This window comes from Hippocampus bargibanti, linkage group LG07 (genome assembly GCF_051943395.1).
Source record: "Hippocampus bargibanti isolate YZ-2025 linkage group LG07, ASM5194339v1, whole genome shotgun sequence".
NCBI classification, from domain to species: Eukaryota; Metazoa; Chordata; class Actinopteri; order Syngnathiformes; family Syngnathidae; genus Hippocampus; species Hippocampus bargibanti.
In genome coordinates, this window is record NC_142740.1 from 12,912,978 (window position 1) to 12,926,299 (window position 13,322).

A 13,322-nucleotide genomic window follows, 5' to 3' on the forward strand; every position below is an offset into this window, starting at 1 on the left:
AACGATAAATGAATGTACGCACGCATTTTATTTTATGGAAAGGGCAATAAACACCTTTCATTACAGTGTTTGGGTCCACTGATGTTCCAGCATATTTTGAATAATAGTGTAATTTATTTATTCCAAAAGAAATCGATGAGAAGGTTTCTTCAGCCGTCATCTGTACAAAAGTGAAGGTTTCGGACGTTTCGCCTCCTATCCAAGAGGCTTCGTCAGCGAACTAAAGTCTGACTGGTCGTATCGGCCCCATTTATATATCCCTAATGTCCAGACCTGGTGGCGCCGGACACAGCTATGATAGGTCCCTACTCTCAGGTTGGGGGGGGGGGGGGGGGGGGGGGGCGGGGACCCCCCCCCCCCCCCTGTGGCCCCACTGATTGTTCCTACATTCCTGACTCACGATTGGCCTATTACACCCACTCCCCCGGTATCACCTCATCAGCATAACGACCCTCATCAGCATTGCGAAAGTTGCCTAACCTGTTTTGCCTGAGCAGGCTATTGTATGAACGATCCAAATTGAACCTCACACCACCAGACCGGTTTAATGAAGGATTTTGTTGTTTTATAAGAATCGCCTCTTTTACCCCCCTTTCAAACCATCTATGTTCTTTCGCTAAGATTTTAACCTCATTGTCGTCAAATGAGTGGTTGCTAGCTTTTAGGTGCAAATGTACTGCCGATTGAGGCCCACTAGTATTATCCCTGCGATGTTGATAAAGTCTTTTTTTGAGAATTTGTTGAGTCTCCCCAATGTACTGCTCTTTCTTTCCAAAAGAAATACATAATCATTGCTTGCGGACAGATAGCATTTATGCATGATTTGCACTGGTTCTCAGCTATTAAAAGTCCAGTACAACTGTCCGCCCTTTGACTAACACTCAACAATGTAATATAATCTTGTTCACTTGAATCACGCAACACTTTTATGTAGCTCATTCATTCAACATTGAAGACAACTCAGATTCGATTTCAATCACACAATTTCCACTTTTCCCAAAAGACCAAATAACTCCTCCTTAGTTAAAAACATTGTCTCATCGGTCTGCTGGCAGATCACCTCAAACCTGGGTGTGTCCTCCAGCGCCCGTTGTCCAACCACAACAACATACGGGTAGCCCAGTCGGCTGGCGTCCTTCAGCCTCTTACCGATGGTCATCTGGGTGCGGTCATCAAAAACAACTTCACCTCTAAGGTGAGGGAAAGTCTGTCCTAATGTGTGAATGAAATCTTCAGCCACACCTCTTGCCTCATCCGCCTTGCTGCCCTTCTTAGGGGGCAAAACGCAAACCTGGTAAGGTGCGAGAAGACCTGGCCAGCGGATGCTTTCATCTGTTGACATCACCTCGATGGCTGCTGCAAGAATACGTGTAACTCCAAGGCCGTAACAGCCCATTTCTGCAATACTCTGCTTGTTTTGGGCATTGCTGACGATGGCATTAAACATGTCAGAATACTTTTTACCTAGGTAAAATGTGTGGCCAACCTCGATGCCCTTGGACTCAGAAAGGGTACCAGTTCGGCAATTTGGGCAGTCAGTTCTATCAGACAACATTGTCTCTATATTGGCAGAGAAGGAGCAGCTCCTGCAGACGACAAGCCTGTCTTCACCAATGTCTGCTGGGAGCTGGAACTCGTGCGACAGTTTGCCACCGATGTTCCCTGTGTCAGCCTGCACCTGCACGCAATGCAGGCCCAGTCGCGCGAAGACCCGAGTGTATGCGTCACACACGGATTCATAGGTCTCATAAGCGGCTTCCTCATTGACATCAAAAGAGTACATGTCTTTCATGTAGAACTCCCTTCCTCGAAGAAGACCAAACCTCGGCTTTGGCTCATCTCGGAATTTGCGGGTGATCTGTTGAAGACAAAAAGCACAAAACGGTGGTGCTTATTATGACTGACTTTAATTCATCTCATAGAATACTCATTTCAATGCTGTGTTTTGATGATTTTGGCTGAGATTTTACTGTTGCCGCTTAGATCAATTTCTGACACATACTTAGTAGAGTGAGAACAAGCACTATCAAGATGCTGCAATTCTCCACTTAAGGTTCTGACACAGCCGTCATGCATCAGTGCGCAAATGTTCGATGTGGCACCACTCGACTAAATATTGTCTTCGGCTTAAAGGACAACCGACGTCTCTGGACAAGTTGTGTCCATAATTTGTAAAATCGCTTCAAATGACTTCTACTGAGCGTATTTTACAAAGATTCCACCGCATATAGCTATATTTTACGTTGTAAGACTCGCGCTGAACATTTGGGAAGTCTTGTTTTCGAGTTGGTGACGAGTCCTCACCCTACATCACCTCAATGCATTTTGCGGTACTTTGTTTGGTCTGAAAATTAGAAGGAAAAAACATAAATAACGCAATGGTGAATCGTATGTTACACTGAGACAACTCTTTGATATTCATTGACAAAAATTTCAAGGTGAAGAATAAAACTATTTCCAACGGAGCTCTGCCGCCATCTTCTGCATTTTCTGTGACACTACACCTCAGTCTTGATCACTCAAAATGACCTTGAAGACCTTCTTTAATCGATTGCAAACATTTATACTTTCCTCTTCAAAACTATTTGAATCATATTCATAACTGGATGTGTAACAAGAAAGCATATTCTCCGAATCTGCGAGCAAGACAAGACGTTTTGGCGTGACGTCATGAACTGGGGGCGGGACTTTCTGAAAATGCCCAATTCGCAGCTCTTTTTTGTTGTTGCAGATTTTGGACACTTTAAGCCATTTTTATTGGTGTTTTGCATTTGCCGATAAAGCACTGGTCAGACCTCTGGATGTTTTTTCCCTTCTACGAGGGGGCAGCATTTGCCTTTTGTACAGCCGCCCCCATTTCAAGCTCAGATAACGCCAGACCCATTTAACTTAGGAATTAACTCTTTTTCTGATGAGAGAAGAGACTAAGGTTTCTTACGCTGCATTGAATGTTTATGTAGTCCTAAAATTCAATACTCTGTGGGTCCAGGAATTTGAGTGAAAATGACATAAACCCTGGCACTAGAGTGGGCACACTTTGGCACTGAATAAGTTAATAATGTGAATTTATTTTAGAACATGAATTAAATAGTGAAATCTACCTCCGGGAGCAGTTATTTGTTGCTTGCTGTTGGCTGAAATTAATATCAGGTAACCACCAATCACAGCTCACCCCTTATTAATTTGTTCATGTGATGGTTGCAAACTGACGCCGACACTTGCCCATTCTTCTCTTTTCACACATTTATAATATTTCCACACTACTGACACCATCATTGTTTTTAGTTTAAGTCCCACAACAACTATCCAGACCCGATTCCAATTAGCTGACGTGATTGGGTCTGATTTCCAATTATGTGATCAGGATCAGGACATCTGTCGCAAACCCCCACTTAAAAAAAAAGCCAAAACTAACCTGATACAACAGTAGAGGCAGCTGCCTGTAAGACAGAGTGGTCTGGTGAGCCACCAGATGGGTCACTGCCTCCTCGTGTGTCGGTCCCAAACAGTAGTCGACACCATGGCGATCTTTCAGACGGAACAGCTCATTTCCCATCAAATTCCAACGGTGACTGATTTGCCACAGATCAGCGGAGCACAAACTGGGCATGTCCAGTTTTTGCCCACCTATCTGTTGCATTTCCTGGTCGATCACTCTCACCTGGTGGTTGGAGGAAATTTGTAAAATGTCTTTTCTCAAAGATCTGTTGGAAAATAGGCAACCACGACGCTAGCAAGTTTGAAAGTTCATTTTCTTCCAAGCTTGATTGTCCTCGAACGCGTGTGAACATACAGCTTGCAATTGATGGAGCACAGAGAATTAGGGGCTAATTTGGGGTGAATTTGGGGTGACGCCTGTTAACTAACATATTTGAAAGGAAGTTTGAACTTTGGGCAAAAGGGAGAACTTAGTACACTCCTTCAAGAGATCACTAGACAGATGTATCAGTTTATGGAATGTCTACTCACTAAAATGTCTATGTTCTTCTGTTGGTTTATGAATATTGGCGCTTGTTCTTTATTTCTATTTTCACAAATGTTTCTGTTGTAATTATGAGGCACCCAAATCTCACATGTTGATCAAAAAAGCTTGTTTTTGTTCATGGCAACTTCAAGTTAAATTCTGGAAATGCAGTCAAACCTTGATTTCAACCAGAAAATTCAACATTTTTAGACTTCGGCTTACGACCAAATAACCGTTTTTCGACTAAACAGAGAGAACCATTCAACTCCTCTCGGTTCCCTACATGAGGGAGTGATGCTTCCTCGTGTAACAGTCATTGAGAGCATACATAAATGTTGTGGTTGACACAAATCTGACTTTCATTGCTGTCAGAATGACTTGTTTCACTTGTTAGAGGCACAGGCTGAATTTGACTTCACTGTATGACTCGAGGTCCCCAATGATGTTTGAACTGGAAAACTAAAGTCGCAAGTGTGCACATTTTAAAGAAAATATTCAATGAGTTTCGAAAGACGAGAACAAAGTCAGATTAACATAGTACAATATAGTTATAACGCATTAATTGATCTCACCAGTTTCTCCATAGCACGCACAGTGGCAGGAAGGTAATAGAAGCAACCTGGATTGGAAGGATGAATGAGTCCCGCCTGCTGCATGAGCCTCTGGCTCTTACATGTAAGTTCTCCTTGCATTCGGCTGTCTGGGCCCATGTCACGTAGGTTTGACGGCTGATACAGACGAGAGACCAGGAGTGGGGGTTTCGTTTGTCTGCTGAGAGAGGATGCAGGCGCAGCAACGGGTTCAGCAAAGCCTGAGTGTCTCCTGTGGCAAATTAGTCCTACTCTATGGAGACTCGAATAGACCTTGTGCCGAAGCCGGTGCAGTATAGGCTCCATGGTCGACCTAGTTCACAAAATCATGTCAATGATCATTGTAATGTTTGTGGGAGAATCACAGTCTCATGGTCAAGTGGAAAGCGCATACTGGCCAGGGCTATAGTAGCTCACCATATCTGTAGCGAGCTGCAGAAGCAAATACATTTTTGTGTTTATTTAATTGTGGTTTTGTCAACTCACAATGGCTTAAGGAGAGGAAGAAATTGATTTATTTTATGGATGTGGAGAGAAAGAGAGAGTAGAGAGAGTAGATGGATTCATTAAGAAAGTTTAGACAGCTACAAAGATGGCAAAAATAGCAAATAATTAATATTGCAATTTTATGAGGGTATCATGAATTCACACATTCATATTAAAAATGTGAACAGTTTAATGACAGTATTTATTAAATTTCTTTAAGTAACAAGTTATTTCCTGGTTAACGACATCCTCTAGTGGATGTGTAGGAAATCACACCACACTCCTTGCTAATTGATTCAGATGTAGCACTACTGAAGGCCTAGGAGTGACATGCACGGCCCACCACTGGTTTTGGACATTAGTTGTATTCTCCAAGTTCTTCTACAAAACTATACTTTTAAATGTTAATTTCATGCAAAAATTCAATTTTATCCATTTAATTGTATTTTCTTTTTTATGTGTGAAAATGCCTGGCACTGAATGAATTACTTTCATAGAACAAACCTGCAAATTTTGCAGGTGATATTTTTGTTCCTCGTCCCAAGGTGGGAGTTCGTCCCCAAACATGACAGCAAAGTGATCTAAAAAACTGATGCAAAAAAAGAAATATATTAAAGGATTGTCATTTTTCAAAAATTACTGAGTATTCTTAACATGATCTACCTGTTGTTCTCACAGAAAGCAGAGATGAAGTCACTCTGCTGATGCTCTGGATAAAGGAAGAGCACAGGCCAATGCAGGGTGTGCTGCTGATCCAGGAAGACCTGAGCTCCCGTGGCCTTGTGTGAGCTGAGACCATCCTGGCTAAGCTCGGCTATTGCAGTCAAAGACTCTTTGTCATCATCCTCAGCATCTGAATCTGACTGACGAGGCTTCACAGGCTGGAGGAGCTTGATTCCTCGCTCCTACAAGAAAAACATCATGCAACAGACAAAATTGAGAGTAACCTTTATGCTTGTCCCGGTTACGGACATATTAAAAAAAACAACAAAGATTTCATCATATCTTTTTGTAACCTTTATTGCAGCCATAATAGCTTCTTTCTCATTGTTTAACTTCTTTTCTTTGACCTTGGCCTTTCGAGCATCTCGTTCTGCTGACCTCTGTGGTAAAGAACAAATTGAAACAAATAATTGCATGATATAAATTGACACAAGTGAGGAAAAGCACTTGGATGGTAAACTGATGGATGGCTGGACACTAATATGGAGCAGTGAGACCACCTTGTGTTTGTCTGCTGCTGTTCTTAGTTCCTGTAACTTCTTGTCTGTTGGATGAGCTTTAAGACCCTCTTCACACCATTGAATGGCTGAAGTTAATTTATGCAACTCAATGCAACACTGGGCACCTGAACACACACAGATAATCATTAAGGGAAAAAATGGACAGATCACTGGGTTAAGTTGACCGCAAAAATGGAATGTTATTTGTAGATGTGTGCTTAACCCTGGCAGACATTTCACTGGATTTGTGCGTGTGTGTGTGTGTGTGTGCGCACGCGTTCACGTACCTCGAATCAAGGCTTTAAGATGACCCGGTGAGATCTTCTTTGCGATTGTAGCATCATTCAGTGAAGATCGCATGTTGCCTGCATGTCAAAGATTACGTACAAAATGGTACTACTAACGATGTACTGTACTCATTTAGAGAGAATTTGATTTATTTGTGATGTTAAAAGGAGAATGTGGTACCAAGATGAAAGTGAGCTGCTGCTCGATTGGTGAGAAGAACAGTATCCAGGTCTTGGTCACCACATTTATTTTTCAAAGCTGCAGTGTAAGCCACTATGGCCTTTTGGTAATTCTTCTCTTTGAAAAATTCGTTTCCCTCATCCTTTAAACTTTGCGCTTTTTCTGGAGAACAGGACAAATAATCAGTGTTGCTTAATTAATGTTGGACACCGAGGATGTTACCATAGTACCGCTCATATTAATAAAGGGAAAGCATTAGTGACACACCTACCTGCTGGGGTCCTGTCTTCATCGTGGATGATAGCCTGGATATGAGCTAGCTCTGGATATTCATTGGGGTCGAACTCATCGGGTACTGTTTTCATGAACATGGGTATTTTATCAAACTCCTTAATAAGACCAGAGAAAAGGTTCGTGATTATGTGAACACGTTTCTTTATAAATGTGTAAACATTCAGATGGTTGTTCGTATAGTTTAGAAATTAATGTTCATGTCGCTCAGAGAAGGAGCCATCACAGAATGACAAATCATTCTGATGAAGTTCGGTCCCTCCCCCTCTCTCGTTAGATACACACTGACAGTAATTAGCTGTCGTTCGTTGCCATAAAAACGTCATCGTTGATAGCTCGTGTCTACAATCACCGGAAACGACGCTGTAACAGCAAAAACATAATCATTACAATATGTTGTTCAACGTAGCATGCAGTCTACATGCTCGCATATTTTTACCCATACAAACAGCAAGCGGTCCAGGTATGCAACCATAAAATATGACTGTGATCCACCTGGTCAGCAAAGCTGCACAGTTAATTATTTTTAGAGCAACACTAAGTTTTTACCTCTTCCCAAGTTTCTTCGTTGAAGGCATTTTTGTATCGGTGGCGCTTGAACGCTTCTGCAAAAAAGTCGTCATCGTCGCTGTCATTTTGTACAGCGGGAGAGGCCATGGAAGGTATTTGGGTGCGCAGTTTTCCACAAGTCAAAAACGTCGTCACCGTCAAATTAAGAGAAATGTAAGAGACTGCCAAGCGCGTGTAAATTGTGGTACGACCAGAAAATGGTCCGTGCGGAAACAACCATGCGCCAAATTTTCCACTTCAAAGTAGGTAATGCGAACAAACACGCGCACACAAAACAACGATAAATGAATGTACGCACGCATTTTATTTTATGGAAAGGGCAATAAACACCTTTCATTACAGTGTTTGGGTCCACTGATGTTCCAGCATATTTTGAATAATAGTGTAATTTATTTATTCCAAAAGAAATCGATGAGAAGGTTTCTTCAGCCGTCATCTGTACAAAAGTGAAGGTTTCGGACGTTTCGCCTCCTATCCAAGAGGCTTCGTCAGCGAACTAAAGTCTGACTGGTCGTATCGGCCCCATTTATATATCCCTAATGTCCAGACCTGGTGGCGCCGGACACAGCTATGATAGGTCCCTACTCTCAGGTTGGGGGGGGGGGGGGCGCGGGGCCCCCCCCCCCCCCCTGTGGCCCCACTGATTGTTCCTACATTCCTGACTAACGATTGGCCTATTACACCCACTCCCCCCGGTATCACCTCATCAGCATAACGACCCTCATCAGCATTGCGAAAGTTGCCTAACCTGTTTTGCCTGAGCAGGCTATTGTATGAACGATCCAAATTGAACCTCACACCACCAGACCGGTTTAATGAAGGATTTTGTTGTTTTATAAGAATCGCCTCTTTTACCCCCCTTTCAAACCATCTATGTTCTTTCGCTAAGATTTTAACCTCATTGTCGTCAAATGAGTGGTTGCTAGCTTTTAGGTGCAAATGTACTGCCGATTGAGGCCCACTAGTATTATCCCTGCGATGTTGATAAAGTCTTTTTTTGAGAATTTGTTGAGTCTCCCCAATGTACTGCTCTTTCTTTCCAAAAGAAATACATAATCATTGCTTGCGGACAGATAGCATTTATGCATGATTTGCACTGGTTCTCAGCTATTAAAAGTCCAGTACAACTGTCCGCCCTTTGACTAACACTCAACAATGTAATATAATCTTGTTCACTTGAATCACGCAACACTTTTATGTAGCTCATTCATTCAACATTGAAGACAACTCAGATTCGATTTCAATCACACAATTTCCACTTTTCCCAAAAGACCAAATAACTCCTCCTTAGTTAAAAACATTGTCTCATCGGTCTGCTGGCAGATCACCTCAAACCTGGGTGTGTCCTCCAGCGCCCGTTGTCCAACCACAACAACATACGGGTAGCCCAGTCGGCTGGCGTCCTTCAGCCTCTTACCGATGGTCATCTGGGTGCGGTCATCAAAAACAACTTCACCTCTAAGGTGAGGGAAAGTCTGTCCTAATGTGTGAATGAAATCTTCAGCCACACCTCTTGCCTCATCCGCCTTGCTGCCCTTCTTAGGGGGCAAAACGCAAACCTGGTAAGGTGCGAGAAGACCTGGCCAGCGGATGCTTTCATCTGTTGACATCACCTCGATGGCTGCTGCAAGAATACGTGTAACTCCAAGGCCGTAACAGCCCATTTCTGCAATACTCTGCTTGTTTTGGGCATTGCTGACGATGGCATTAAACATGTCAGAATACTTTTTACCTAGGTAAAATGTGTGGCCAACCTCGATGCCCTTGGACTCAGAAAGGGTACCAGTTCGGCAATTTGGGCAGTCAGTTCTATCAGACAACATTGTCTCTATATTGGCAGAGAAGGAGCAGCTCCTGCAGACGACAAGCCTGTCTTCACCAATGTCTGCTGGGAGCTGGAACTCGTGCGACAGTTTGCCACCGATGTTCCCTGTGTCAGCCTGCACCTGCACGCAATGCAGGCCCAGTCGCGCGAAGACCCGAGTGTATGCGTCACACACGGATTCATAGGTCTCATAAGCGGCTTCCTCATTGACATCAAAAGAGTACATGTCTTTCATGTAGAACTCCCTTCCTCGAAGAAGACCAAACCTCGGCTTTGGCTCATCTCGGAATTTGCGGGTGATCTGTTGAAGACAAAAAGCACAAAACGGTGGTGCTTATTATGACTGACTTTAATTCATCTCATAGAATACTCATTTCAATGCTGTGTTTTGATGATTTTGGCTGAGATTTTACTGTTGCCGCTTAGATCAATTTCTGACACATACTTAGTAGAGTGAGAACAAGCACTATCAAGATGCTGCAATTCTCCACTTAAGGTTCTGACACAGCCGTCATGCATCAGTGCGCAAATGTTCGATGTGGCACCACTCGACTAAATATTGTCTTCGGCTTAAAGGACAACCGACGTCTCTGGACAAGTTGTGTCCATAATTTGTAAAATCGCTTCAAATGACTTCTACTGAGCGTATTTTACAAAGATTCCACCGCATATAGCTATATTTTACGTTGTAAGACTCGCGCTGAACATTTGGGAAGTCTTGTTTTCGAGTTGGTGACGAGTCCTCACCCTACATCACCTCAATGCATTTTGCGGTACTTTGTTTGGTCTGAAAATTAGAAGGAAAAAACATAAATAACGCAATGGTGAATCGTATGTTACACTGAGACAACTCTTTGATATTCATTGACAAAAATTTCAAGGTGAAGAATAAAACTATTTCCAACGGAGCTCTGCCGCCATCTTCTGCATTTTCTGTGACACTACACCTCAGTCTTGATCACTCAAAATGACCTTGAAGACCTTCTTTAATCGATTGCAAACATTTATACTTTCCTCTTCAAAACTATTTGAATCATATTCATAACTGGATGTGTAACAAGAAAGCATATTCTCCGAATCTGCGAGCAAGACAAGACGTTTTGGCGTGACGTCATGAACTGGGGGCGGGACTTTCTGAAAATGCCCAATTCGCAGCTCTTTTTTGTTGTTGCAGATTTTGGACACTTTAAGCCATTTTTATTGGTGTTTTGCATTTGCCGATAAAGCACTGGTCAGACCTCTGGATGTTTTTTCCCTTCTACGAGGGGGCAGCATTTGCCTTTTGTACAGCCGCCCCCATTTCAAGCTCATATAACGCCAGACCCATTTAACTTAGGAATTAACTCTTTTTCTGATGAAAGAAGAGACTAAGGTTTCTTACGCTGCATTGAATGTTTATGTAGTCCTAAAATTCAATACTCTGTGGGTCCAGGAATTTGAGTGAAAATGACATAAACCCTGGCACTAGAGTGGGCACACTTTGGCACTGAATGAGTTAATAATGTGAATTTATTTTAGAACATGAATTAAATAGTGAAATCTACCTCCGGGAGCAGTTATTTGTTGCTTGCTGTTGGCTGAAATTAATATCAGGTAACCACCAATCACAGCTCACCCCTTATTAATTTGTTCATGTGATGGTTGCAAACTGACGCCGACACTTGCCCATTCTTCTCTTTTCACACATTTATAATATTTCCACACTACTGACACCATCATTGTTTTTAGTTTAAGTCCCACAACAACTATCCAGACCCGATTCCAATTAGCTGACGTGATTGGGTCTGATTTCCAATTATGTGATCAGGATCAGGACATCTGTCGCAAACCCCCACTTAAAAAAAAAGCCAAAACTAACCTGATACAACAGTAGAGGCAGCTGCCTGTAAGACAGAGTGGTCTGGTGAGCCACCAGATGGGTCACTGCCTCCTCGTGTGTCGGTCCCAAACAGTAGTCGACACCATGGCGATCTTTCAGACGGAACAGCTCATTTCCCATCAAATTCCAACGGTGACTGATTTGCCACAGATCAGCGGAGCACAAACTGGGCATGTCCAGTTTTTGCCCACCTATCTGTTGCATTTCCTGGTCGATCACTCTCACCTGGTGGTTGGAGGAAATTTGTAAAATGTCTTTTCTCAAAGATCTGTTGGAAAATAGGCAACCACGACGCTAGCAAGTTTGAAAGTTCATTTTCTTCCAAGCTTGATTGTCCTCGAACGCGTGTGAACATACAGCTTGCAATTGATGGAGCACAGAGAATTAGGGGCTAATTTGGGGTGAATTTGGGGTGACGCCTGTTAACTAACATATTTGAAAGGAAGTTTGAACTTTGGGCAAAAGGGAGAACTTAGTACACTCCTTCAAGAGATCACTAGACAGATGTATCAGTTTATGGAATGTCTACTCACTAAAATGTCTATGTTCTTCTGTTGGTTTATGAATATTGGCGCTTGTTCTTTATTTCTATTTTCACAAATGTTTCTGTTGTAATTATGAGGCACCCAAATCTCACATGTTGATCAAAAAAGCTTGTTTTTGTTCATGGCAACTTCAAGTTAAATTCTGGAAATGCAGTCAAACCTTGATTTCAACCAGAAAATTCAACATTTTTAGACTTCGGCTTACGACCAAATAACCGTTTTTCGACTAAACAGAGAGAACCATTCAACTCCTCTCGGTTCCCTACATGAGGGAGTGATGCTTCCTCGTGTAACAGTCATTGAGAGCATACATAAATGTTGTGGTTGACACAAATCTGACTTTCATTGCTGTCAGAATGACTTGTTTCACTTGTTAGAGGCACAGGCTGAATTTGACTTCACTGTATGACTCGAGGTCCCCAATGATGTTTGAACTGGAAAACTAAAGTCGCAAGTGTGCACATTTTAAAGAAAATATTCAATGAGTTTCGAAAGACGAGAACAAAGTCAGATTAACATAGTACAATATAGTTATAACGCATTAATTGATCTCACCAGTTTCTCCATAGCACGCACAGTGGCAGGAAGGTAATAGAAGCAACCTGGATTGGAAGGATGAATGAGTCCCGCCTGCTGCATGAGCCTCTGGCTCTTACATGTAAGTTCTCCTTGCATTCGGCTGTCTGGGCCCATGTCACGTAGGTTTGACGGCTGATACAGACGAGAGACCAGGAGTGGGGGTTTCGTTTGTCTGCTGAGAGAGGATGCAGGCGCAGCAACGGGTTCAGCAAAGCCTGAGTGTCTCCTGTGGCAAATTAGTCCTACTCTATGGAGACTCGAATAGACCTTGTGCCGAAGCCGGTGCAGTATAGGCTCCATGGTCGACCTAGTTCACAAAATCATGTCAATGATCATTGTAATGTTTGTGGGAGAATCATTTATTACCAAACTCAAAACTAACTCGATAGTACATAATTACCGTGGTGTATTAAAAAACAAACAATAAGTGCGTGTAAAAGTGTCAATCGTAGATAGTCGCTAGCACCCACCGACCACAAAAGGTGCCTCCTTACTTCCTGGCTTGTCTCGTAGCTCCGCTTGCTGATTTAGCACCAGAGGTTAAATAGCGATCCCTGTGAAGGGGAAAACGTCTGGAAACAACAAAGGACCACCCCAACCGACAAGAAGAAAATGTACATAGGAGGCGCTAAAGCTACAGTCTTTCCAATAAACGAGTCATCCGAAATACGGGCAAGTCCACTCGTTGAATAAGCCTTGTCAACAAAGAGCTCTCGGTACGAGGAGTGACGTGTCGTTCGCGAACGAACCGGCGCTTAACGCAGGCTCCTATAGGAGCCGATTTCGCAACCCATTTGGTTAAAGTCGCACGTGATTGGTCAAAATCTGTGGTAGAAGACACGCGCGCGCGCACGCGCACACACACACACACACACACACACACACACACACACACACACACA

General features: G+C 42.9%; 3 protein-coding genes across 10 annotated transcripts; all 3 read right to left on the reverse strand.

Moving 5' to 3' along the window:
* Positions 1-400: 400 nt before the first annotated feature.
* On the reverse strand, positions 401-4,862 carry pars2 (prolyl-tRNA synthetase 2, mitochondrial). Its single transcript, XM_089000906.1, has 3 exons — positions 4,537-4,862; positions 3,416-3,661; positions 401-1,858 (listed from the first exon to the last, which is right to left on the reverse strand). Exons 1-3 carry the CDS (start codon positions 4,858-4,860, stop codon positions 977-979), a joined length of 1,452 nt encoding a protein of 483 aa, XP_088857032.1. The 5' UTR covers positions 4,861-4,862; the 3' UTR covers positions 401-976.
* A 315-nt stretch (positions 4,863-5,177) lies between these two features.
* On the reverse strand, positions 5,178-7,785 carry LOC148895444 (hsp70/Hsp90 co-chaperone CNS1 homolog). Of its 2 annotated transcripts, XM_089000940.1 has the most exons (8): positions 7,572-7,785; positions 7,003-7,120; positions 6,732-6,893; positions 6,551-6,628; positions 6,264-6,388; positions 6,057-6,143; positions 5,704-5,945; positions 5,219-5,629 (listed from the first exon to the last, which is right to left on the reverse strand). In XM_089000940.1, exons 1-8 carry the CDS (start codon positions 7,677-7,679, stop codon positions 5,422-5,424), a joined length of 1,128 nt encoding a protein of 375 aa, XP_088857066.1. In that variant the 5' UTR covers positions 7,680-7,785; the 3' UTR covers positions 5,219-5,421. The 2 variants fall into 2 exon arrangements, with proteins under 2 accessions (XP_088857067.1, XP_088857066.1); XM_089000941.1 differs by lacking the exon at positions 7,572-7,785 and having other exon boundaries at positions 5,178-5,629; positions 6,999-7,120.
* A 474-nt stretch (positions 7,786-8,259) lies between these two features.
* On the reverse strand, positions 8,260-13,322 carry LOC148895445 (putative proline--tRNA ligase, mitochondrial). 7 transcript variants are annotated; one of them, XM_089000805.1, is made up of 5 exons: positions 12,915-13,313; positions 12,688-12,727; positions 12,397-12,592; positions 11,276-11,521; positions 8,260-9,718 (listed from the first exon to the last, which is right to left on the reverse strand). In XM_089000805.1, the coding sequence occupies exons 3-5, from the start codon at positions 12,532-12,534 to the stop codon at positions 8,837-8,839; spliced, it is 1,266 nt and encodes a 421-aa protein (XP_088856931.1). In that variant the 5' UTR covers positions 12,535-12,592; positions 12,688-12,727; positions 12,915-13,313; the 3' UTR covers positions 8,260-8,836. The 7 variants fall into 7 exon arrangements, with proteins under 7 accessions (XP_088856931.1, XP_088856929.1, XP_088856930.1 ...); XM_089000803.1 differs by having other exon boundaries at positions 12,891-13,313; XM_089000804.1 differs by having other exon boundaries at positions 12,397-12,595; positions 12,891-13,313.

Bases quoted from the DNA above. Each gene is read 5' to 3' on its own strand.
- pars2 (XM_089000906.1), bottom strand. From the start codon at position 4,860: ATGGAGCCTATACTGCACCGGCTTCGGCACAAGGTCTATTCGAGTCTC. The intron at 3,662-4,536 runs GTGAGATCAATT...TCCAACCACCAG, and splicing joins TGCGTGCTATGGAGAAACTG to GTGAGAGTGATCGACCAGGA. The intron at 1,859-3,415 runs GTTAGTTTTGGC...TGTCTTCAACAG, and splicing joins TGCCTCTACTGTTGTATCAG to ATCACCCGCAAATTCCGAGA.
- LOC148895445 (XM_089000801.1), bottom strand. From the start codon at position 12,720: ATGGAGCCTATACTGCACCGGCTTCGGCACAAGGTCTATTCGAGTCTC. The intron at 11,522-12,396 runs GTGAGATCAATT...TCCAACCACCAG, and splicing joins TGCGTGCTATGGAGAAACTG to GTGAGAGTGATCGACCAGGA. The intron at 9,719-11,275 runs GTTAGTTTTGGC...TGTCTTCAACAG, and splicing joins TGCCTCTACTGTTGTATCAG to ATCACCCGCAAATTCCGAGA.
- LOC148895444 (XM_089000940.1), bottom strand. From the start codon at position 7,679: ATGGCCTCTCCCGCTGTACAAAATGACAGCGACGATGACGACTTTTTT. The intron at 6,144-6,263 runs GTGGTCTCACTG...TCTTTACCACAG, and splicing joins CAGCAGCAGACAAACACAAG to AGGTCAGCAGAACGAGATGC. The intron at 5,630-5,703 runs GTAGATCATGTT...TTTTTGCATCAG, and splicing joins GCTTTCTGTGAGAACAACAG to TTTTTTAGATCACTTTGCTG.